Here is a 25,313-nt window from a genome sequence, read left to right as displayed (position 1 = left end):
AACATACCATAAATAAGTAACTCTTATATAGCCCATAGTTCAAAGCTTGAAAAATTCATTAAAATAGAAAACTGGCTTCTGTGGATAGTGATAAAAGAGGTTTTGTTTTGGTTTGTTTTTGTTTTAGGGTTCTTGCTTTAACCTTCTTTTTCTTCCTTGTAGTATTTTGGTCTACCTCCTAAAATTCTGTTTTATCTTAAGCTTGCTTTCCTAATAGATTATGAACACTAGTGGAGGATCCAAGCTAGAGTGAATGAATATACATGCTCTTGCCCTAGTTTTCCCCAAACTGCATGTATTTTAAACAATCATAATTTTTAATAATATAAATTTTAAAAAATTCTTACTGCCTTAAATAATGATAGTAGTTGATTTCTGAGTAGAAGATGCTTATGTCATTCTACTAAAAGAGAAGGTCTGGACTAAGGAACGAGAAGGACTTTTTTCATACTTTTATGGTTCATAAAGTTGGAGGAAATATCTTGAACTGCAATAAAAACTTAACCAAATTTTGTTTGCTTTAAAGGAAGAGGTCTTTCCAAAGAGAATTAACAGCTGACTGAACCAGTCCTGCTAATTTGTTAAGTTACTAGTTATATTTTAAGGTCCTGTATGATATTTAAATCTATGTGGTTGCTTCTTGACATTTATTTCAGATCAGACCCCAACACCAACAAGATTTTTGAAAAACTGTGAAGAAGTGGGTTTGTTTAATGAACTGGCAAGTCCATTTGAGAATGAATTCAAGAAAGCCTCTGAAGACGACATTAAAAAAGTATGTTGTTAATCATGAAATTAGAAGAGTACTTCTAACAAAACAATTGTCCTAGCTTACACTTCTTGCTTTCTTATTTTACATACACTGATTGGCATTTATTGAACTTCTGACATTTTCTTTAATGTTTATATTTTAGATGCCTCTAGATTTATCCCCTCTTGCAACACCCATCATAAGAAGCAAAATTGAGGAGCCCTCAGTTGTAGAAACAACTCACCAGGATAGTCCTTTACCTCACCCAGAGTCTACTACCAGTGATGAAAAGGTTAGAAATTTCTATTTTTGGTAGAAACACGAACGTGGTGTATAAAAACTACCCCGAGTAAAGTTAAATATTTTATTTACCTAAAATGTTAATATAATAAGTTGTACATAATTAAGTATCAGGTTATAATAGTCTTATATGTGAAAGCCTGTGAATACTCATAGAAACTTCAGGGAAAGAAAATGACACCTTTATAGATAATTGGCATTTTATTACACACAGAAAAATTATAGGGGAGAACAGCAGTTATTTTAGATAAAAGTTATTTTTTTAAGGCTACAAGAATTTATAAAGTGAATTTAGTTTTTGGGTTTTGCTATTTTATTCTTCATCACTTTTATATAGTGACAGCTTTTTCTTTATAACTAAAAATTGCTTGAACCAGGGTTGTTTAGGATTTTTAAGGGCTAAACAAATAGTTACTCATTATCAGCAATGGATCTTTGGTATTACCAACTAAGATGATGATGATACTGTCTCAGTATAAGCCTTTTGTAGGTGGTTTAGGGCCTCGTTCCTGGATCTTGAATACCTTGGTAACTTGGGACCCCTGGGCTATAGTATGTGTTGAGTAATCATTATTGTGGTTCGTTCTTTTTTTTTTTTTTTTTTTTTTTTAAAGAGATGGGAAGAGGGAGAGGAGTGGGGAGGGGCTGAAGGAGAAGGAGAGAATCTTCAGCAGGCTCCATGCCCAGCGCAGAGCCTGACAACAGGCTCCGTTTCAAAACCCTGAGGATCATGACCTGAGCTGAAATCTAAGAGTTGGACACTTAACCAACTGAGTCACCCAGGTGTCCCATGGGTATTTCTTGATCACTTTTTATTCATAAACACTTTCAGTGAACTCATGGGGCACTGTGTGTGGCACAATGAAGAGGCAGTGACAGTGTCTTTTTCTAGATGATGATATTCTAAAACTGTAAATGAATTAACGGACTTCTGTCATGGTAAGGAATCTAGAAGTAAGGCAGAAAAAGCATTTAACAATCTACTTAGGAATAAATGCTTTGACCGTAGATGTTTTGTGGGTTTTTTTGCCTCATTTCCTAATTATAGAAGTGAGTCTCATTATAAAAACTTTAAGAATACAGAAAAAATATGAGGAAGAAAAGCAAAATCACCTGTTAGCCCATAATTGAGTGATACAAATTACTAATATTTTGAAACATTTTTCCATAGATATATGCATGCATTTTCATTAGAAGGATAGATGGATACAAAGAAAAACTCAAAGATCTTAGTTTACTTTTTAATTTTTTTAAAGATTTTATTTATTTATTTTTTGGAGAGCGAGAAAGCTAGAGACAGAGCACAAGTGGAGGGCAAGGGAGAAGCAGACTCTCTGGTGGAGCAGGGAGTCGATGTGGGGCTCGATCCTAGAACCTCAAGATCATGACCTGAACCAAAGGCAGACCCTTAACAACTGAGCCACCCAGGCACCCCTATTTTTTAATTTAAAACAAAAATAAAAAAAATTTTTTTTTTAAGTAAGCGGTATACCCAATGTGGGGCTTGAACTTATGACCCCAAGATCAAGAGTCACATACTCTACAAACTGAACCAGCCAGGCAGGCCAATCCTAGTTTACTTTTATATTGTGCTTTAGACATTAGCATTAATGAACACTTTCCCATGTCCTTAGAAAATTTCCAAAGTACTAAGTTTTAATTGTTTTTTTTAATTGTTTTAATTGATACATTATCTTAATGTATCAAATTATCCTGTTCTTTTTGGACATAAAGATTGTTTCTATGTTATCACAGTTACAGAAAATGCTGTTAACTCTGTGATAGAAGTATCGTTTTTTCTAAAGAGCTTTCTAGTCCCTTCACACTCAACAGTTTTTCCCTCTTCGTTGTTGCTTTAGCATATTTCAAGGATAATTCTTCTTTCTGCATTCCTGTCTCTCTAGCCTCCCCCTGGGCAAGGCATAGTCTGTTTGGGCCTCCTTCACTACTCTTTCTCACTTTTCTTCTTAGGTGGTCTCATCTACATTCATAACTTATAAAAACAACTACATGCTGATGGTTCTCAAACTTATATCAAACAAGGTATCTCCTGGATTTCCATATTCATCTCTGACTCCCATTGTGACATTTCCCTTTCTATGTCTAATAACCATCTTAATATTTCTAAGTCAGAGCTCTTGATTCTTTCTCTGTCTTAGTAAATTTTCTCTCCATCCCATCTAGTTGCTCAAGCCAAGAATCCTTAATTCCTTTCCTCTTTCTTTTTTTAAAGATTTTATTTCCTTGAGAGAGAGAGATCACAACTGGGGGTAGCAGAGGGAGAGGAACATCAGACTCCCCACTGAATGGGGAGCTTGATGTAGGGCTTGATGTCGGGACCCTGAGATCATGACCTAAGCCAAAGTCAGACGCTTAACCCACTGAGCCACCCAGGTGCCCCTCTTTTTCTTCACATCAAAGCAACAGCAAATCTTATCAGACATACCCCCTGAATTATCCTTAATTTATCTTCTTCAATCTTCAGTGTCACCACTTTACTCCATACCATCATCATCTTTTATGTGGATTATTAACAGTTATCTTCTAACTGGAGTTTCTACTTCCATCTCTGATTTTCTATAGACGGCTTTATTTATTTTCATTTATTTATTTGACAGAGAGACAGTGAGTAGTGAGAGATGGTAGCTACCTGAGATTAGTAAACATTTGTACTGTGTTAAAACTTTTTTAACCATTTCTGTTACTGAATTTGTATCAACCATAAACCCAGTCTCTCTGGACCTGTTTCCTTTTTTTACAGTATAATGATGGAGTAGGCCTAGGTAATCTCTCCTAAATTTTGAGCTCTATAATTCTCTGAGACTGAATTATATTTTTACTTTTTACAGAAGTTCTCATGGAATCAGAGCCAAGTCGCCCAGCCTATTTCTGGATTGATAGGAAAACAAGTTGTACTGGGGAGGGTGGGGTACTCTGATGTTTTAAAATTAAAATATTGAACATTGCGTTTGAAACTTTAGAGCCACTTCCAAAATTTACTTTGGGGGAGGATATTCTGTCGATGCTTTTAGAAGTGTGTTGCATTCTGTTCACTCTAAGTTACATGGATTGTCTTATATTTTTAAATACCACCCTTTCTCTGTCTTATTATTAAATAGGAGATCCCATTGGCACAAACTGCACAGCCCACATCAGCTATTGTTCGTCCAGCATCATTACAGGTTCCCAATGTGCTGCTTACAAGTTCTGACTCAAGTGTAATTATTCAGCAAGCAGTACCTTCACCAACCTCAAGTACTGTAATCACCCAGGCACCATCCTCTAACAGGCCAATCGTGTAAGTGATGATTTGGGCCAGTCATTGAACTATTTATGAATTAAGTTTTTCTTGTCAGAATTTTTCTTCAGGCATTTAATTATTCAAATGTGGCCTTAGTTGTGTTTGTGTGTGTGTGTGTGTGTGTGTGTGTGTGAATCTGCATGCTTTGAAAAAGTACTGGGTTGTTTGTTTTTTTTTCCTAATATTGTAGATTAGAAAATAAATATCTGAAATTTAATTTGGGGGGGAGGGGCAGAGGGAGAGGAAGAGAGAATCTTAAGCAGGGTTCGTGTTTAGCATGAGGTTTGATCTTACAACCCTGAAGTCATGACCTGAACCAAAATCTAAGAGTCATACACTTAACCAACTGAACCACCTAGGCACCCCAACTAAAATTTAATTTTAAAAACAAATCAACATTGAATGTGATTTTAAGGTGGTCTCTTATTTTCCTGCTGCTTCACACAAAATACAAAAATTACTCCATCAGGTGACATTTCTTTCTGTTCTTAAACATATCTCTCAAGCTTTTTTTTTCTTATGATTTTACTTTTAAATAATTTCTGCACCCAGTGTGGGACTCATACTCATAACCCCATGATCAAGTGTCGCATGCTCCACAGACTGAGCCAGTCAGATGGTCCTCAGGAGCTTCTGATAAAAATTTTTCTCATTAAAAAAAAATAAAAATTTCTCATTTAACATTAGAGATAATGTCCCAAGTAAATCCATAACTTTTCCTGTTTTTTTCCCTATTGTTTTTTTCCTACTGCTTTATACATTATACATTTAAGATGCAATTAAAAGTAGTAAAATTTTACAGTTTGCTTTGCAGTGGCTAGGAAATGTATTTTAAACTGATATGATAATATGAGTAAAAATACTCTTGTATTTTTATAGATGACTGATAAGGATTTCTTTTCTTTAATTTTCCTTCTCCTGTTTTTCTTAGTCCTGTACCAGGCCCATTTCCTCTTCTGTTGCATCTTCCTAATGGACAGACCATGCCTGTTGCTATTCCTGCATCAATTACAAGTTCTAATGTGCATGTTCCAGCTGCAGTCCCAGTAAGTTTGAGATTCAGACTCTTTAAATCTTTTCTTCATACCAAAACTGACATTTGTAATCACAAAATACACCTACGGCTGCTTGATTGGTTTATGAAACTGAATCCAACAAAAAACTTATTAATGGTTAGTAGTATTTACTCGTTTTTATAGTAGAATTTACTTACCTCTTTATTAAAGACAAACATAATTGGTTAGAAAATGTTTTTCCATCCTCCAAAAATTTTGTTTTCCTTGTATTATTAATATTAAGAAATTTAGTTCTTATTTAATACATTTTAATTTGACTAGATTTGTAGAATTCAAATATTAATACAAATTTTTGTCCTTTAGGAAAGTATTTATTCTAGAATACATGTCCAGTATCTCCATATTTTGATTATTGTAGCAATTGTTTATAAGAACTCTCTTGTGAGCTTTTATGGTCAGGTTGGGTTTACAGCATTCCTCTGCTAGCCCAGGCGTGTGAAAATCTAAACACTCTAAAACAGTAGATAGTCCTTCACTTTGCTAATACAAATGTTTCTGAGAAATTGACCATTTTGAAATATAAATCAAGATGTAAGATCCAAAAGAAAAGTTTCTTGAGGAACATGTTAAATATATAAATTTTGAAAGTCACAGACAAGTTAAACATCTACTTGTAATACTTAATAATTCAGTGAATATTTAAAAGCACATTCTTTTGATTAAGTTAGAAATAATACTTTTTTTACTTATTTTTCATAAAACAGTTTTATTCACTCTTCAAACGTGTCTTCATTGTTCAGATTTTTATCATTAGGATCACTTATTAAAACATCTAGCACAATTTTCCAAAACACGTTATTTTTATTTTCACCTGAGTAATTTCAACGTAACACTTCCTGAGTCTGTCTTCCTAGAATATTCACCCAAGCCTTGATACTCATTCATCTAATAAAAAAAAGTTTCTTTATTTACCTTATACATTGATATTTCTTTTTTTTATACATAGATATTTCTGATCCATACAATATAATCATTTATTGTATCACTCTTAAAAATTGTTTTTAAAAGTCTGCCTGTAATAACTTCTAAGAATTTGAGGTTATATCCCCATACAAATTATTAAAATTAATGTGAAATATTTACTTTCTTATTAACACATTCTTCCAAGTAACCTAAGGTTTGAAAATTAGATTGACTGAAGTAATTATAAAATAATGTATCATCTTCAGACAGAACTTTGCTGTTTAAAATGCCTTGAGTGTCTTTATAAGGACTCAGGTATTAGGTGGCCACTTCCTCTTTTTTAGGATATTTTTGAAGAGGGAAGCATTCTTGCCCTTGTATTTGAGATTATATGATTATCCTGTTAAATGTAAGTGTGATGAAAAAAACTCAAAGTGGAGAGATAATTTAGCTATATAATAATTAATTACTCAATGTTAATATTAGTTTTTTTAAAAAATGAAGAAGTCTGTTCCAGACTATTATTTTTAGAGAAATTATTAAAGGTAACCGGGTTCTTTCTTTATCATTATATAGTATATTAATACATCAATTAACCATGATTTATATATTTTAGAAATTACATATATACTTTTTAGAAGAGCAAAATTCATGGTGATGTTATTTGTAAGCCTCATTGTCACAAGTTTCGATGTTTTTTCCTTTCACATCCAAATGGCAGTGTGACAGATCTTTGGGAGATTTTGCATCAATTACTTTAATATTATGAGTCCTATGTAAGAAGAAACCATTTAAAAAATTGTGAAAATTAAAGACTAGAGAAGTGTCTCAGAAATTGACAAGTTTTAAAGGATAAATCAGGACAGAAGATCAATAGGGATTTAAGGTTTTCTTGTTCTGAACTCTCAGGTTTTTATAGCCATTTTGCAGATACACAGCACATCATTTTGAATATATTCTCTAGCAATTATTTTTTAATATGTTTTGTATAGCTTGTTCGACCAGTCACCATGGTGCCTAGTGTCCCAGGAATTCCAGGTCCTTCCTCCCCTCAACCAGTACAGTCAGAAGCAAAAATGGTAAGCAAGATTTTACTTGTTCTGCGCATTTCTTGAGCCCTTTTTGAACTGGTTTGTCCATTAAAGCCTGCTTCAGATGTACAATATAGACCACATTTTATAAAATTTTAGAAAGTATCACACTATAGAAGAACTAGAAAATTTGGAGAAGTTTCCATTAGCTAGTGACTAGTTAGTGGTACTTTAAAATAATGGATGGATTTGGAAGTTAAGTTCTAATTCTTGTCATTGGTTTGTCTGTAGCTTTTTTTTTTTTTGGCTGTAGCTTTTGAAACAAAATCTCCTCCTGGTGGTGGCTAGGAATATTACAGCTGAAACTAGATGTAATCATCTGAAGGCAGTACAGAGGATTTTACAAACAGTGATACAAATTAGTTTAACAGTGTTAATAAGAATTCTGAAATCATATACAAGTTAGCAATTGTTACACATAATGTATAAAGAAAAACTACATTTTTGAGTTGTGTTTTGACACTAAGAAATTAGTGTTGATGGGCACCTGGGTGGTTCAGTGGGTTAAAGCCTCTGCGTTTGGCTCAAGTCGTAATCCCAGAGTACTAGGATCGAGCCTCACATCAGGCTATCTTCTCAGCAAGGAGCCTGCCTCCTCCGCTCTCTACCTGCTGCTCTACTTGTGATTTCTGTCAAATGAATAAATAAAATCTTTTAAAAAGAAAAGAAATTAGTGTTTTTTAAGGGATGAGCTATAGATAAGGAGACAGGAGACATGTGTTTTAATTTTAATCCTAACTCTGCTATTCACTACTCTTAATCAAACCACTTTAACTTTGAGGAGATTCAGTTTCCTTATTTGTAAAATAAAAAGATTAAACTTTTATTTCTAGAGTTTCTCTTAGCCCAGATTCCATGAACCTGCCAAATTCCTTAGTAAAAACCTAAAACTGCTGCTGCTTTTTTCTTTTTCTTTTTTTTTTTTCCTCCTTAATCCATGTAATTCTCCCTTCTATAGCCTCACACACTTCAGGGCTTCTTAACATCAGCTGATGACTGCATCCTTAGAAAAATCAATAGTTATTATACAGCTGTTATTCAAGTTCAGTCCTAGGTGCTTTATTACCAATGTAAATTTGTATAAAAACTATTATATATTGCAAAGCTTTAAGTTTTTTTACCTCTGTTCTCCATTATAGCAAATAATCAATCTAAAATTGGCATGTGATGACTTTAACAATAAAATTTAATACACCATCTGAATGAACAATGGTTGAGGAGTATAAAAATTAGCTGGTTATTGATTGTGGGGAGAGAACTGTTTGAAAACCCAAGAAGGAATTTTTTTCACATAACAACATGTTTAGCTCAAAGCTTTGGAAATACTAAGATGAATCCTCTTCAGTTAATAGCAGAAAAGCTTCATTGGGAATGTTTTTTATACTTACTACTTTAAACATACTGTACTAGTGAAAAATTAGTTGTACACTGCATCTAAAAATACATCTACATATTCAGTGGATTTTTTTTCCTAACAAATCTGATTTGTTCCTTTTGAATTAAAGAAATACTTTGGGCTGTAAGAAGAGTAGGCCATATTTGTAGAAACTATTAAACTTAATACTTAGTTCAGTAATTTTTCCTTTTAGGTCACCAGGAAATTAACAAGAATAAAAGTGTTTTGTGTGCTTTTATATTAGAAAAAAATCAAAGCTATAACTTGAAAAATAAATTTATATATAGAGAACCATCATTGGTTGGAGGCATGGGGAGTCATAGATTGCCCCACTTAAATTTAACAGTCCAATTAAATTTATTATTAGAATTTTGCTAATGTAAAATAACCATATTTAGGTGATTGCCTATTTTAATTGGGGTAGTAAATAAGATTGTCCTGTTTTAATTAAATAAAAAGACTCAGAAATTAGTCTATTTCCTTTTTTTCTTTAACTTTTCATTATGGGAAATCTCAAACATATACAGAGTAAACAGTTATGGTATAATGAACCCCCATGTACCCATCATCAGCTTCAATTATTAGCAGTATAACTGCCATTCTTGTTTTATCTATCCCTCAGACCATTCCCTACCCAATTCAATTATTTTTTAATAGGCCCTTCTTAATGTAAAATTTATATACATTGAAATGAACCAATCTTAACTTGAATATATAAGTGTTATTAATGTAACTCACACTGTTCTCATGGTATAGAATGTTAGTATCTACCCAGAAAATTTATTTCCCTCTCCAGTCAGTACACCTTCCCAGCTCTTCTGATCTTTGTCACCAGCAATTGGTTCTAGAATTTCATACAAATGGAATCAATATATATTCTTGAGTCCAGTCAACCATATGTCTGTGAGATTTATCCATGTTGTTGAGTATATCATAATTTACCTCTTTTTATTGCTGAGTAATACTCCATTGTACAAATTACCACAGTTTCTTTATCCATTCTCTTGTTCGTGGATATCTGAATGGTTTTTCAGCGTTGAGCTTTGTGAATAAAGATGCTGTGCACATTTTTATATAACTCTTTTTATGAATGTTTACTTTCAGTTGGTCTGTCTACTGAAGAGTAGAATTGCTGAGTAAGAAAGTGGTTATACATTTAACTTTGTAAACTGCCAGACCCTTTGTCAGAGATATGCAGTCTCACAGGCAGAGTATGGGAATTCTAGTTGTTTCCACATTTTTGCCAGCCTTTAGTGTTGTCTGTATTTTCATTGTAGATATTTCTAGGAGTTTGTAGGAATATCTCATGGTTTCAATTGCATTTCTGATTTTGCCCGATGCTTTTTGTGGTATCTTCTGCTGATTTTTTAAATTGGGTTGTCTCTTATTATTATGTTATAGGAATTCTTTAGATACAATAAATACAAAATTTTTGTTACATGTATCTTACAAATATTTTCTCTTAGTCTGTAGCTTGCCTTTATTTTTTTTATGGTGTATTTGTACTATCATTGATTGCTACTTTTATCTTCAGTACTTACTTCCTTCTGGTTAATTAGGTTTAATTTGCCTGTGTTTTTTTGGCAAAAGTGGAAGCTTAGATTATTGATTAAGTCATTTTACCTTTCCCATATAGGCATTTAAAACTATAAATTTCTTTTTGTTCACAAGTTTTGATGTGCTAGATTTTCATTATCATTTATCTTCTAATTTCCTTTGTGATTTCTTCTTTCAGCTGTGGGTTATTTAAAAGTATATAATTTCCTAAATATCTGGAGGCTTTCTTTTTATCTTACTGATTTCTACTTTAATGACATTGTGGTTTGGGAACCTTTGGTATATTGATTGTCCTGTGTTTCCATTTTCTAATATATCATACTTATTGGACTCTTTTGTGAAAATAGACATTGCCATTCTATCCAGGTAACATGAACTGGTAACAGAATAACAATTGCCTGGAATGCTGAGGGAGTTCTGATTAATTGGTTTTTTTTGTTGTTGTGGTACAGAAATTATTTCACATCTCACCATTGGTATCGTGTTTGTGTGGGTATGTATTGTTAAATATTTCACACAGGGAGAGCAGGAGGGAGAGGGAGAAACAGGCCCCTTGCTGAGCAGGGAGCCCAGACTTCCCTGGGATAATGACTGAGCCTAAGGCAGATGCTTAGCCAGCCGAGCCAGCCAGGCACCCTGGTTTTATATTTTTATCAAATATTACTAGTCTGTTTCTCCTATCTTAATAACATGAAATGAACATGTTGACTATCTGTTAGAATTTTCAGTGTTTACATGTCATCATCAACTGTACTTACATATTGCTCTAAGTACAAAACCGATCTACCAACATTAGGAAATAACCTGAAAATAGTTCAGTTTTTGTAGTTTGATTCATCTTCATATATTTTGCCTTAGCCTCATTTAACAATTATTTCTTTCAATTGTTACTTATTTAATGAACATTTCTTAGGTACTAAGAAATTAAGCAGATATGGTCTTAAATCTTGAGATTTTTCTTGCACATGGTTCTGGTGATTATCAAAATTCTTTTTACCTTTTTAAGGCCATTAGTCATGTTTTTCAGCAGTTAGAATTATATCAGTGATTTTTAGTTTTTCTGGTTTTTGGAGCCCTTGATAACTTTTGTGCACAAAAACAATTATTCAGGGACTATTTTTAAAAAATACTAGATTTATTAAAGCTACCAATTCAAAAACTTAATTCTTCCTTGAATTCTCAAGGCCAATTTACAAATCCAGTTATATAATGATTATTTTTAAAGGTCTTCAAATATAATTAATCTTAAACATGCTAAACTTAATTTTAAACTTAATATATTTCATTTTCTTTATAGGCCCCTCACTATCTAACAAACTTCCCTAAAAAGTTTAATAACTTTAAACTTCGAGTGGGGTTTGGTTTCTTAACAGTCTAGTATTAAGAGGATTGGTTAGACTATCTTTGCTCTTCCAACTGAAGTCATAGACTAAATTGATCTCTTAAACATTTTAAATTGAAATTCAACGGTAATCTGTTCTTCTGTAGCAAGTTATTCTAATTACTTCTAGGACATAAAATACAATTTAGCCACATATTTTTTCTAAGTCTGAATTAAAATGTCAGTGTCCTTAATTTACCTTAATAAGCTCCAGGGAGCTTAAAAAAAAAAAAGCTTAGCCAATGAGGAAGTAATTATAGCATCCCAACTAAAGAAATTGAGACTGGGCTCATATCCCAGTGTGTGTGTGTAGGTTTCTTTTTCTTTTTTTTTTTTTTTAAAGATTTTTATTTATTTATTTGACAGACAGATTACAAGTAGGCAGAGGAGATACGCAGAGAGAGAGGAGGAAGCAGGCTCCCCGTCGAGCAGAGAGCCTGATGTGGGGCTCGATCCCAGAACCCTGGGACCATGACCCGAGCCAAAGGCAGAGGCTTTAACCCACTGAGCCACCCAGGCGCCCCTGTATGTAGGTTTCTTAATGACCAGAAAAATGATCACAGGACTTGACTCTTCTCCATCAGTGATAGGACTCCAAATCCATGCGCTCCAAATGAGTGATTCCCAGATCTTCTCCCTTAGATTCATGTTACACATTAAATAATTTTTCTGTTTGCCAGTCTGCTATCCCTACCAGTAAAACTTATAATTTCTTCTTTCATGCTTGAGTTGGATTTTGCTTTGTTTTTGTTTTCAACTCTTTAAAAATATTTAAACGTCCTCCCCATTTGATTCTTCATCTCTCCTAAGGATTTATTTGACCAATATCATCATAATCTCTTAATGACATACATACCTAAATAGTGTAGTAGTGATTCTGCTAAAATGACATGCGGTTCAGAAGATGTTATATACAAACCTAATGGTAACCACAAATCAAAAACCAATAGTAGATATGCAAAAAGAGAAAGAAATCCAAGTATAACATAAAGAAAGCCAACTTACAGTGAGAGAAGAGAACAAGGGAAGAAAGAAACAAAAGATCTACAAAAACAAAACAAATGACAGAATGCCAGGAAATACATATCTATCAGTTAATATTCTGAATGTAAATGGACTAAATGCTCCAATCAAAGAAATAGGGTGACAGAATGGATTAAAAAACAAGACCAATCTATATGCTGCCTACAAGAGACTCACTTCAGACCTAAAGACATGCAGTTTGGAAGGGAGAAGATGCAGAAACATTTATCATGCAAATGGATGTGAAAAGAATGCTGGGGTAGCAATACTTATATCAGACAAAATAGACTTAAAAAAAAAGACTATAGCAAGAGATATGGATGTTATATAATCATTAAAGGAACGATTCAACAAGAAGACATAACAATTATAAATACTTATGCACCCAGCATAGGAGCGCTCGAATACATAAAATGATTAATAACAAATATAAAGGAACTAATTGATAGTAATACAGTGATAGTAGGGAACTCTAACACCCCACTTACATCGATGGACAGATCATCTAAACTAAAAATCAGGAAACTGGCTTTGAATGATACATTGGACCAGATGTTTTAATAGGCATATTCAAAATATTTCATCATAAAATAGAATACACATTTTTTTCAAGTGCACTGGAACAGAATAGATCATATATTAGGCTACAAAATATGTCTCAAATTCAAAAATATCAGAGTTACACCATTAGTCTTTTCCAACAATGTAATGAAACTGGGAATCAACCACAAGAAAAAATCAGAAAAGAACACAAATATAACGTGTTTCTAAACAACAAATGGGTCAACCAACAAATCAAAGAGGAAGTTAAAAAAAAAAAAAAAAAGGACATGGAGACAAATGAAAATGCAGTGGTCCAAAATCTTTGGGAAGCAGCAAAAGCAGTTCTAAGAGGAAAGTTTATAGCAATATTGACCTATTTAGAAGCAAAAAAAATCTCAGATAACATAACCTTACTCCTATAGGAGCTAGAAAACAAAGAACAAACAAAACCCAAACCCAGCAGAAAAAAGGAAAATAAAAAGATTAGAGCTGAAATAAGTGATATAGAAACTATTTAAAAAAAAAAAAAAAAGATGAATGAAATCAGGAACTGGTTCTTTGAGAAGATCAACAAAGTTAATAAATCTGTAGCCAGACTCATCAAAAAGGGAAAGGGGAGACTCAAAATCAGGAACAAAAGAGAAATAACAACTGACACACAGAAATACAAAGGATTGTAAGAACATTATGAAAAATTGTATGTCAACAAACTGGGCAACCTAGAAGAAATGGATAAGTTCCTAGAAATATAACCTCCCCCAAATCAGAAAGCGACAGAAAATTTGAACAGACTGATTACGAGCAATAAAATTGAATCAGTAATCAAATAACTCCCAAAAAACAAAAGTCCAGGACCACACAGCTTCACAGATGAGTTCTACCAAACATTTAAAGAAGAGTTAAAACCTTTTCTTCTCAAACTTCTCCAAAAAATAAAAGAGGAAGGAAAATTTCCAGATTCATTCTAGGAGGCCAGTATCACACAGCTACCAAAACCAGGTAAAGACACCACACACACACACACACACACACAAAAGAGAACTACAGGCTGATATCTCTGATAAACATAAACATAAAAATCTTCAACAAAATGTTAGCAAATCAAATTCAGTAATACATTAAAAAAAAAATCAGTCACTGTGATCAAGTGGGATTTATTCCAGGGATGCAAGGGTGGTGTAACGTTTGCAGATCATTCAGTATGATACATCACATCAATAAAGGATAAAAGCCTTATGATCATTTCAACAGATGCAGAAAAAGCATATACAAAGGACCACATCGATTTGTGATAAAAACCCTCAACAAAGTAGGTTTAGAGGGAACATACCTTAACATTATACAGTTCTTATATGAAAAATCCACAGCTGACATCATAATGTTGAAAAACAGGGAGGTTTTCCTGTGAGGTCAGGAACAGGACAAGTTTTATTCAACACAGTACTAGAAGTCCTAGTCACAGCAAACAAGAGGAAGGAATAAAAGGCATCCAAATTAGTAAGAAAGTACAACTTTTCACTCTTCGTAGATGACATGATGCTATATATAAAAAACCCTAAAGACCACCAAAAAACTACTGTTAACAGTGAATGAGTTCAGTGGGTTCACAGGATACAAAATCAATGTACAGAAATCCATTGCATTTCTATACACTAATAATGAAGCAGCAGAAAGAGAAAATAAGAAAACAATCCCATTTACAGTTACTCCAAAAATAATAAAATACCAAGGAATAAATTTAGCCAAAGTGGTGGAAGACCTGTACTCTGAAAACTATAAAGCACTGAAGAAATTGAAGATGATGTAAACAAACAGAAAGACATTCCATGCTCATGCAATAATTGGAAAAACAATTACAGTTAAAATGTCTATACTGCCCGGGACGCCTGGGTGGCGCAGTTGGTTGGACGACTGCCTTCGGCTCAGGGCGTGATCCTGGAGTCCGGGGATCGAGTCCCACATCGGACTCCCAGCTCCATGGGGAGTCTGCTTCGCTCTCTGACCTTCTCCTCGCTCATGCTCTCTCTCACTGTCTCTCTCTCTCAAATAAATAAATAAAATCTTAAAAAAAAAAAAAATGTCTATACTGCCCAAAGCAATATGCAGATTTAATTCAATCCCTGTCAAAATACCAGCAACATTTTTCATGGAACTACAACAAAACAATCCTAAAATTTGTATGGAGTCACAAAAGACCCCAATAGCCAAAGCAGTTTGTTTGTTTGTTTGCTTTAAAGATTGTATTTATTTACTTGAGAGAGAGAGAGCATGAGAGGGGAGAGGGTCAGGGGGAGAAACAGACTCCATGCTGAGCAGCAAGCCTGATGTGGGACTCAATCCCAGGACTCCAGGATCATGACGTGAACTGCAGGCAGTCGCAAAACCAACTGAGCCACCCAGGCGCCCCAAAGCCCATATATATATATATTTTAAATATATATGTGTGTGTGTGTGTATGTATTTATTTGTCAGAGAAAGAGAGTACACAAGCAGGGGGAGCAACAGGCAGAGGGAAAAGCATGCTTCCCACTGAGCAGGGAGCCCAACTGAGCCACCCAGGCATTCTGCCAAAGCAGCTTTTAAAAAGAACAAAACTGAAGGTGGCACAATTCCAGACTTGGAGTTATATAACGAAGCTATAGTAATCAGAAAGTATGGTACTGGCACAGAAATAGGTAAACAGATCAATGGAACAGAATGGAGAGCCCAGGAATAAACCCACAGTTATATGGTCAATTAATCTTCAACAAAGGAGGCAAGAATATGTTTTGGGGAGATGTCTCTTCAACAAATGATACTGGCAAAACTGGACCAGTTTCTTTCATCATACATAAAAATAATCTCAAAATGGATTAAGGACCTCAGTGTGAGAATTGAAGCCATAAAAATCCTAGAAGAGAGCACAGGCAGTGATTTCTAGGACATTAACTGTAAGGACATCTTTCTAAAGTTTCCTGAGGCTAGAGAAAACAAAAGCAAAAGTAAATTATTAGAACTACATCAAAATTAAACCTTCTGCACACCAAAGAAAACCAACAAAACAAAAAGCCTACTGATTGGGAGAAAATATTTGCAAGTGACAAATCTGATAAAGGCTTGGCATCCAAAATATATCAAGAACCTACACAACACCAAAAAAAGACAAATAATCAATAATCCAGCTTAAAAATGGGCAGAAGATGTGAACAGACATTTCGCTGAAGAAGACATACAGCTGGCCAAGAGACACATGAAAAGATACTCAATGTCATTCATCATCAGGGAAATGCAAATCAAAACCAAAACGAGATACCACCTTACACCTGTCAGGAGGTCTAAAATCCAAAACTCAAGAAACAAGTTGGCAAGAATGTAGGGAAAAGGGCAACCTCATGCATTGTTGGCAGGAATGCAAGCTGGGGCAGCTACTGTAGAAGCCAGTATGAAGGTTCCTCAAAAAATTAAAAATAGTACTACCCTTTGATCAAGTAGTCTCACTACTAAGCATTTACCCCAAAAAATACAGAAACCCTAATTGAAAGGGATATATGCACCCCTTTGTTTATTGCAGCATTATTGTTACAAGAGCCAAATTATGGAAGCAGCCTAAGTACCCATCAGTAGATGAATGGATAAAGAAATGGTATGTATATACAATGGAATATTACTCAGCCATATAAAGAATGAAATCTTACCTTTTCCAACAGTATGAAAGATCTAGAGGGTATAATGCTAAGCAATATAAGATGATCAGAGAAAGACAAACACCGTATGATTTCACTCATATGTGGAATTTAAGAAACAAAAAAATGAATAAAGAAAAAGGACAAACCCAAAAACAGATTCTTAACTACAAAGAACAAACTAATGGTTACCAGTGAGAAGAGGCAGAGGGTGAAATAGGTGAAGGCTATTGAGAGTACACTTATCTAGATGAACACGGAGCAAAAATGGAATTGTTGAATCACTGTGTTGTACTGTTGTACTGTGTTCAGTATTCACTGAAATGAATATATTACTGTCTGTTAACTACACTGGAAATAAAATTAAATACAGTGAAAGATACATTAAAAAATAAGTCATGTAGGAGAAATGGCATTAGAACGCAGGAATGACTAGCACACTATAGCTGAAGAGAAACTTACTTGTATCCTAAGATAACCAGGGATGCTTTTATGGGACCCTGATTTTCAGATGTCTAGTGCTTATAGGTAGACAAATATGCATTGTTTGTGTCTACTATAGATATTGAAATGGGTCCTTTTATTGCTAAAGAAATTTCTTCAGAGCAGGTTTTTTTGGTTAGAACTTTTAAGTCTTTGGGAAAGTGAGAATGTGGTAAGAAAAAGAAGTGTAGGTGAGGATCCATGAATACAAGATTATGTAGTATTTGTTAATACTACAGAAAAATTCCTAGCATCTACTGTCTTCCAAAGAATTGCTGTGGACCTCACCAAATTTAGGTTTAGGGGTTTTGTCATTAAGCATGTAAACAATAGATAGTTTCCATCTGTGTTACTCTTGTAATGTAACAACTTTCTTATGTAATATTTGTAATCAAAAAGCAACTTGTCTGAATAAGAAAATATTAACCATCTAGGAGTTTTGTTAAGATTTAATAAAGTATTTTGGTAGCATTCTGCACAGTCGTTCCTTTAAGTCTTGTGTGACAAACAGAGAAATACCTTTGCACACAGTGGGTAGCCAGTAGGTTTTCTGCAGGGGGTTTCTACTGAGAGCTGACAGAGGGCATCTTGGCAACTGTTCAGAAACCTACATTAACTTAGTTGGGCCCTGCATGGAACCTCATGTTCAGCAGAATTCTTCTGACCTGCCTCTGCATGCCAGGCTAATCAGCAAACACCTAATGAGCCCACTCCAAAGAAACAGACTCTCTCACAACCCACTTCATTTTCATATGTTCTCTGGGGGTGGGGAGACAAGGCTTCATGAGGACTGATGATGCTGCAAAGACCACAATAATGATAATTAACTTGCTGAATTTAGAAGATTATGCTGTTAATTAGTTGCAAAATAAAGATAAGTAATAGAGCAGCAGATGGTAGGATAACACCCAGGAGAAGGAGGGTTATTACTCTGATGAGCTTTTGTGGCACATATGAAATATGGATCTGACTTTTTCATAAATTGTTTCTAGAGAACATTATGTTTTTTCTTTGAACTATGATGGAGTAGTTTGTTCCTACTAAGTTTTGACAGATGTGATAAAATTTGTTTTCAGGAGTGTGAAATATAACCTAGAGTTTGAATAGCAAATTATTTTTAGCAGATTACTTCTTAAAATGAGGAAGTAGTATCGGTCAGCACAATGAACTATTCATTCTCTGACACAGTTTATATCTAAGAAAAAAGTTTTCAATGTAGTAGTTGAATTTTACGTTGCTAAAAGTTAATTCCAAACATTAAAACACTAGTCTGCTTAGAAATATAGTAATAATGATTTTTAGTTTTCTTTCCAATAATGTCTGTAGTTTAAAATTAAAATTATGCTTAAGCTTTAATTATGCATATTGGGAATACAGACATTGTGGATCTCAATCTTTTTATTATATTAAATTTCTGTATGGAGAGAAGTATCTTATTGACTGCTGATCTACTTAGAATACTTCATATAGGCAAAAACTCTAGTTTGGCAAAACTTCGAAGATGTGTTCAATGAATTAGGAGTTAGCAGAATATCTGTCCTTGCTCTGCTTCTAACTTACTCTTTGATTCTGGGAAGTAACTTCATTCACTCTTTGGACCTTAGTTTGTCTGTCTGTAAGCTGCTGATTGGACTAATTGATCATCAGTATATCTTCTAGTTCCAAAATTCTGCTGGAAAAAAATATCCATGGTATTTATATATGTTTTCATTGATATTTTTGAACCACACTATTTGTCGTTCTTTAAACTGTCTTTGACAAATATATATGGGTGGATTGTAGATACCCTTTTATTATAAAATTTTCATGAATCCTCATATTTAGTGACATCTTTTTTTCACCTAACCCATTCTTAATTTTTTAGTGTATGTCTGTTTTTTTTACTGATTTTTAAAATACATATATATGTGCAGTTCAGAACAGGGTAAATTAACCCTTGAAAATCTTTTTCTTAAATTTTGTACCCAGTGGCACACTTTCTAAGTCAGACCCATTGTAATCAATGTAACAGCATGGAGCAAACATTAGAGCTTCCTCACTGGGTGAGTACTGTATACACTAGGGCAGTCAAGAGAGGATAATGAATGAATACTGATGCTGCTTTTTAAGTGCTCTATAAGGTAGTAACTTGCCCTACTAAAGATTATTCAAGAGAGTGATGTTTATGTACTTCAGACTCCCCTATGTGCAGTTACTGTATTTCATTAATTCTAAGAGTTAAGCTCTTCACTATAAAACTTTAAATGCTCTTCAGTTCTATGTTTTCTACCTAAGGACTTAAAAATGTTTTATCAACACATAATTTACCAAGCTTCACATCTCAACTGCTACTTATATTTATACACATTTTATATCCAGAAGTGAAAGCCCTGTAACCTAACACTATAGACTGGATGCTGTTTACTGTATTTTGATGTGTAACATGCTGTTTTTAAAAGATTTAATTATGCAGACTGACCACCTCCCCTGATTTTCCTCCTTTGTTCTATTTATAATGATCTGCACTTTCAAACTCTATTTTGAGTTCTTTGACCACTTTGCCTAAGTAGTAGTTCTGGTTGCAGCCAACTACTCCTTTAATCCATTATTTAACTTTAGTTTAATCCACACATGTCCATATTATCCAATCAGTTATAAGTGTCTCAGTTTTCTTCATCTTAGCTATTTCTGTGACCTTGGGCAAATGATCTCTGGTTTCTTAATCTCTAAAGTAGGGGCACTGTCCTAGTAGAAACTCATTGAAAAAATACTGATAACAAGGATGAATTTCAAGTGCATTATGCTGAAAGGAAGAAGCCAAATTCAAAAGGCTGTTAACATTGTATAATTCCATTTATATGACATTTTAGAAAAGGCAAAACTTTGGGGATCAGAAAACAGATTAGTGGTTTCTAGGGGCTGGGGCGGGGCTGAGAGGAAAGAAGTGTAAGGGAATTCGGGGGAATAGTAGTACTGTTCTGTATCCTGATTGTAGGGTGGTTACACAACACAATGCACTTGTTAAAACTCTAGAGCTATGCACAAAAAAGATTTCTTACTTATATGTAACTTACACCTCAGTAAATTTTTTTTTTTAAGATTTTATTATTTGAGAGAGCGGGAACACGGGGTGGGGAGGGCAGGCTCCCCACTGAGCAGGGAGCCCAGTATAGGTCCTCTGTATCAGGATCCTGGAATCATGACCTGGGCTGAAAGCAGATACTTAACTGACTGAGCCACCCAGGCACCCCAATAAACTTGTTTTTTAAACTACTGACTGACTTGTTTTTAAAATGATACCCAGAATCTACAATGAGTAGCAGTATGCTTTAGTTTTTCAGAGGTCTGGATCACTTAAAAATGGTAAGGAGATATACATAAATAAAATCAAAGAAATTATAAATTTGGGGATAGTTGTACAATTTTCTTAGTTGTTTTTAGTTGAAGTAAGTGAAAGCAGTTGTACTAATGTCATCTGGGGGCCTCTTTCAGAAGCTCTTCTCTCTTTCCTACCTGTATCAAATTTTGTGACAAAACTTTATTTTGGGCTTAAGGACTACATCTCATTTATTAAGAACAATATCAGCAATAATAGTCCCAGGTCTTTCAGTTCCCTTTCATTTCTAAGATATTACAGTATGATTATCTTATGCTAATTATTACATGTTTATATATTTTTTAACAATAAAACTACCCCAAATATCACTTGTGCCATTTTCGCCAAAGAATCCAATTTCTGTCAGTTAACAAATACATGTGTTGCTCAGTTATGTAGCAGATCAGTTTATCAGTTGCTTAAAAGTGGTGCAGAGAAAGATAAGGCAATCTCTGTTCTTGAAAGAGCTTACTAACTCAAAATCTTACCTCCCCTCGCCCCAAAAAAGAAAGAGCTTAGTGTCTGGTTGAGGAGATAAGTTATTCACATATAATGCCTTTTTGCTAGTAGAATAAATAAGCTTTATGCAAATTGCATCTTTATTAAGAGATAGCCCATAAATGTTTAGGGTCTCCTAACACTAGGTTATTCATACTCTGACAGTGGATCAGGAACAATTAAGTTAACTGGCAAATGGAACATAGTAGAGGGGGTAGACTAAATCATCTTACTGGAGACAGGGAAGACATAATGGAGGCAAACCTAACTGTACGTTCTAGGAGGAGGTTCAGTCTGACAGTTAATATAGGGGCCTAAAAAAAATGCAACATCAGTTGTTGACCAAACAGGCACTGACATCAGACTATCAGGCAGAGATCAGTTAGGCGCAAATTTGGAAGAGGTTTAGGTTTAAGATGTAGACGGAGCCTGGGAAGATGGAGATAAAAGAATGAAGTAGGAGAAAATAGGTGAAAGTGTACGTAATTAACTTGTGTGCTTATTTTAGTTAAGCAGAGCTAAATATTTTCAGTCAACAGTGTTTTTATTTTTCACTCTTTTCTCGAAATTTGTTAGGGAACAACAAAGTGTAAAATCCTCTAGTAGTGCTAGACAGACTCAGGAAAGCTTCTCAAAGTGTTTATCTTACTATTTGTAATGATAAAACTAATTTTAAAGCCAAATATATTCTTGCATTCCGTAACAAATATTTTGTTGTTGTTAACCAAAGAATATGTTGGGAGTTGGAAAGCAGCAAACTTTTCTTTTAATTGGTGTTTGCATTTCAGAGATTAAAAGCTGCTTTGACCCAGCAACATCCTCCAGTTACCAATGGTGATACTGTCAAAGGTCATGGTAGCGGATTGGTTAGAACTCAGTCAGAGGAATCAAGACCACAGTCATTACAACAGCCAGCTACATCCACTACAGAAACTCCGGTATGTGTGTTGTTTTTATCATTAGTACTTTATCATCCTTTAAGAAACAAATACAGTATAATTTAAATGACCATTATATATACTTCGAAAAAAATTATTTCTGGTCATAATTCCAAAATATACCAGAAACCTTGGGAAAAGGTAGTTCAGTATAAATGTATTGATAACCCCAAATAAATAAGTAAATAAATAAGATAGGCAGTTGTTACTGATCAAGATACCGTGTAAATGCTTCTGTGAGTGTCTGTGTTTCTTGGCCTGACATGGCATAAATATCCATTGATACTTTTTAAATCATTTTTTTTGTTGATTGTATTCAGCAAATAATGTATGCATGTGTGTGTGTTTATTACATTACTAACATAAATCAAATGATTCTTAGATTAAAATCTGAGAAACATTGCTGAAGGAGTGGATTATATATACCTTATGGAAACTGTTTATGTTGGAGGTCCTTTTCATTTATTTCCAGTTTGTGACTGCATATTAGATGGCTGATGTCTATAGTCCATGTCTGTTATGTCTATAATGCATTTCTACATGGAATGATTACTGTATTTCTGCTAAATGTTTTAGAACTCTAGAACTTTTAAGATAAAAGGTACTTAAAGATACATAATACTAGCATTGGCATTAAAAAGCAAAACTTTGCAATTAAAGAAACAGGTAAATGGCAAGTTTTAGGTTGCCTCATAATTGTAACTTTTTAGATAATTGTATTTTATCTTCACAAAACTTAGAATAAAGTGGAATGTAGGCACGCCTGGGTGACTTAGTTGTTAGGTGTCTGCCTTTGGCCCAGGTCATGATCCCAGGAGTCCCACATCGGGCTCCCTGCTCAGCAGGAAGCCTGCTTCTCCCTCTCCCACTCTCCTGCTTATGTTCCCTCTCTCACTATGTCTCTCTGTCAAATAAATAAATAAAATCTTTAAAGTAATAAATAATAAAGTGGAATGTAGTTGTGGTAGTCATCCATTAAACAACTTGGAGAAAGAGAGAAGGAAAATAAGTGTGTATGTTTTAATGTCATAATTCAGAGATTAGCAATCTGACTCAGGGCCCAAATCCAGGCCATGGGTGTTTTTTTCCTATGGTCTGTGAGCTATGTGTGGTTTTTATATCTTTAAAATTTATTTAAAATGAATATATTATTTATTTATAGTAACTAAATTTCACCTGGATCTAATTTTTATTTATATCTTTGTATTGGATGGGAGCTTCTTGAAGGCGGGACTTTATGTTTGTTTACTGTTGTATCACTCCTTTCTGGGTACTCCCTCTGTTCTTTTTAATAATGAGAAATGAATGAATCAATGGAAAGAGGGAGAGGAGGAAGAATACATGTTTTTTAAGTGGCCCTAAATTCTTGTTAGGTGTAAAAATATACAAACATAACTGTATTAGTTTCGCTTGTAATACTTGTGATTAGTATTTGTGTAATAACTGAGTTGTCAATTAAAAAAAACAAATCTGTTCTTTCCTATTCAGCCAAATGAGTAATAGACAAAATAAAAACTGCTATTATCAATAAGTTAAGAGGATGAAGAAAAGAGAATATTTCAAGGTTGCCATTCTTAAAGCAAGCCATAGAAACTTTTCTAAAAGATTAACTTACAATTATGTATGTAAAAGAAATGATCTAATTTAATACTTAATCTTTATTACAATTAAAATACAGTATAAATCAAATTGCCCTGATAATTTTTAATCCTAGTTATTTGGAAAAGGAATTAAATGATAATGTATGTTTTTTGGAGTTTGTAGAGTGAGAAGTAGTTTGGTGATTTCCCTGCGGAACTTGCATTGAGCTTATATATAAGATTTTTGTGTATTATGTAGATAAGGAGAAGTTAGAAGTTTTGTTTATTCACCCCATTTTGGAATATACTTATAGGTAAAAGATTGTTTTCAGGCTTCCTTGGGTCATGTGCCTTTGGTCACAAAGTGCCATTTCCTTTGCAGTATTTCCAAGGGTTTATTTCCTGTCTCCCAAGTTCAAGTGTTCTGTGGCACAATTTTGGGATTTGAGAGAGGCTTCGACATACTGTTCTATAATCCCAGATGCTAGACAGTATCACTAGTGACTGGAAACTGACTTTGGCTGATCTGAAATAACTAGGCTGATGTGTTGAGGAGCAAGGGGAACCAATAAAAATTAAAATCTGGACTCCTGTGGAATTCTGCCAACCAGGAGAATGAACATCAATAAACACATGAAGCTGACCCTAAATCTCAAAAACGGAAGAAAAGCTGAGTATACCAAAATATGTACATGTGGTAATTCCCTCTTACCTGCAGTTTAGCTCCCAAGGTTTCAGTTTTTCATGGTCAGCCGTAGTCCAGAAGTAGATGATCCTCCTTCTGACAGATTGTTAGAAGGGTAATTAGTAGCCTAGCACTACCGTAATGCCTTTATCATTCACCTCACTTCACATCATAACATAGGCATTTTTTTAAATTAACATATAATGTATTATTTGCTCCAGGGGTACAAGTCTGTGAATCCTCAAGCTTACACACTTCACAGCACTCATCATGACATAGGCATTTTATCTCATATCACAAGAAGAAGGGTGTGAGTATAGTACAATATTTTAAAAGTGAGAAAGACCAGGTCATTCACATAACTTTTATTACAGTATATTGTTATAATTGTTCTATTTTATTATTAGTTAGTGTTGATCTCTTACTATACTTAATTTATAAATTAAGCTTTGTAATAGGTATCTATGCATAGGAAAAAACATATTGGGTTCAGTACTGTCCATGGTTTCAGGCATCCACAGGAGTCCTAGAACATATCCCCTGCTGATAAGGGGGCACTACTGTACTTTTACTCTTCAACTTTTTACTCAATTTTAAAGAAACCAATTTTTAAGAGAAAATTTTACTATTTTTTATTTTTAAAATTGTATTTAAAAAATAGCAAGTAAATGATTTTTCATAGTGAATTAAGTAAATTATTAAATTTTTTTACTTTAGTACTTTATAATTTTTCAAAGGACTGAATTATACCATAATGTTAAAAAGTACACTTGGAAAAATATAAGATCTA

At 33.9% G+C, this 25,313-nt stretch overlaps 1 protein-coding gene across 5 annotated transcripts in view; it reads left to right on the top strand.

The window, feature by feature from the left end:
* ATF2 (activating transcription factor 2) overlaps positions 1-25,313 on the top strand; it is an 84,833-nt gene that overhangs the window by 41,717 nt on the left and 17,803 nt on the right. For all 5 annotated transcript variants that reach the window (XM_044242379.1, XM_044242380.1, XM_044242378.1 and 2 more), the window contains 6 exons: positions 657-775; positions 915-1,043; positions 4,171-4,349; positions 5,284-5,398; positions 7,324-7,410; positions 22,109-22,258. In XM_044242379.1, the coding sequence (XP_044098314.1) occupies positions 657-775; positions 915-1,043; positions 4,171-4,349; positions 5,284-5,398; positions 7,324-7,410; positions 22,109-22,258 (779 nt within the window). The remainder of the gene's footprint in view (positions 1-656; positions 776-914; positions 1,044-4,170; positions 4,350-5,283; positions 5,399-7,323; positions 7,411-22,108; positions 22,259-25,313) is intronic.

The sequence above is a fragment of the Neovison vison genome, chromosome 3 (genome assembly GCF_020171115.1).
Source record: "Neovison vison isolate M4711 chromosome 3, ASM_NN_V1, whole genome shotgun sequence".
Classification (NCBI taxonomy): Eukaryota; Metazoa; Chordata; class Mammalia; order Carnivora; family Mustelidae; genus Neogale; species Neogale vison.
The sequence above is the reverse complement of the archived record's forward strand: the minus strand, read 5'-3'. Positions and strand labels throughout refer to the sequence as shown.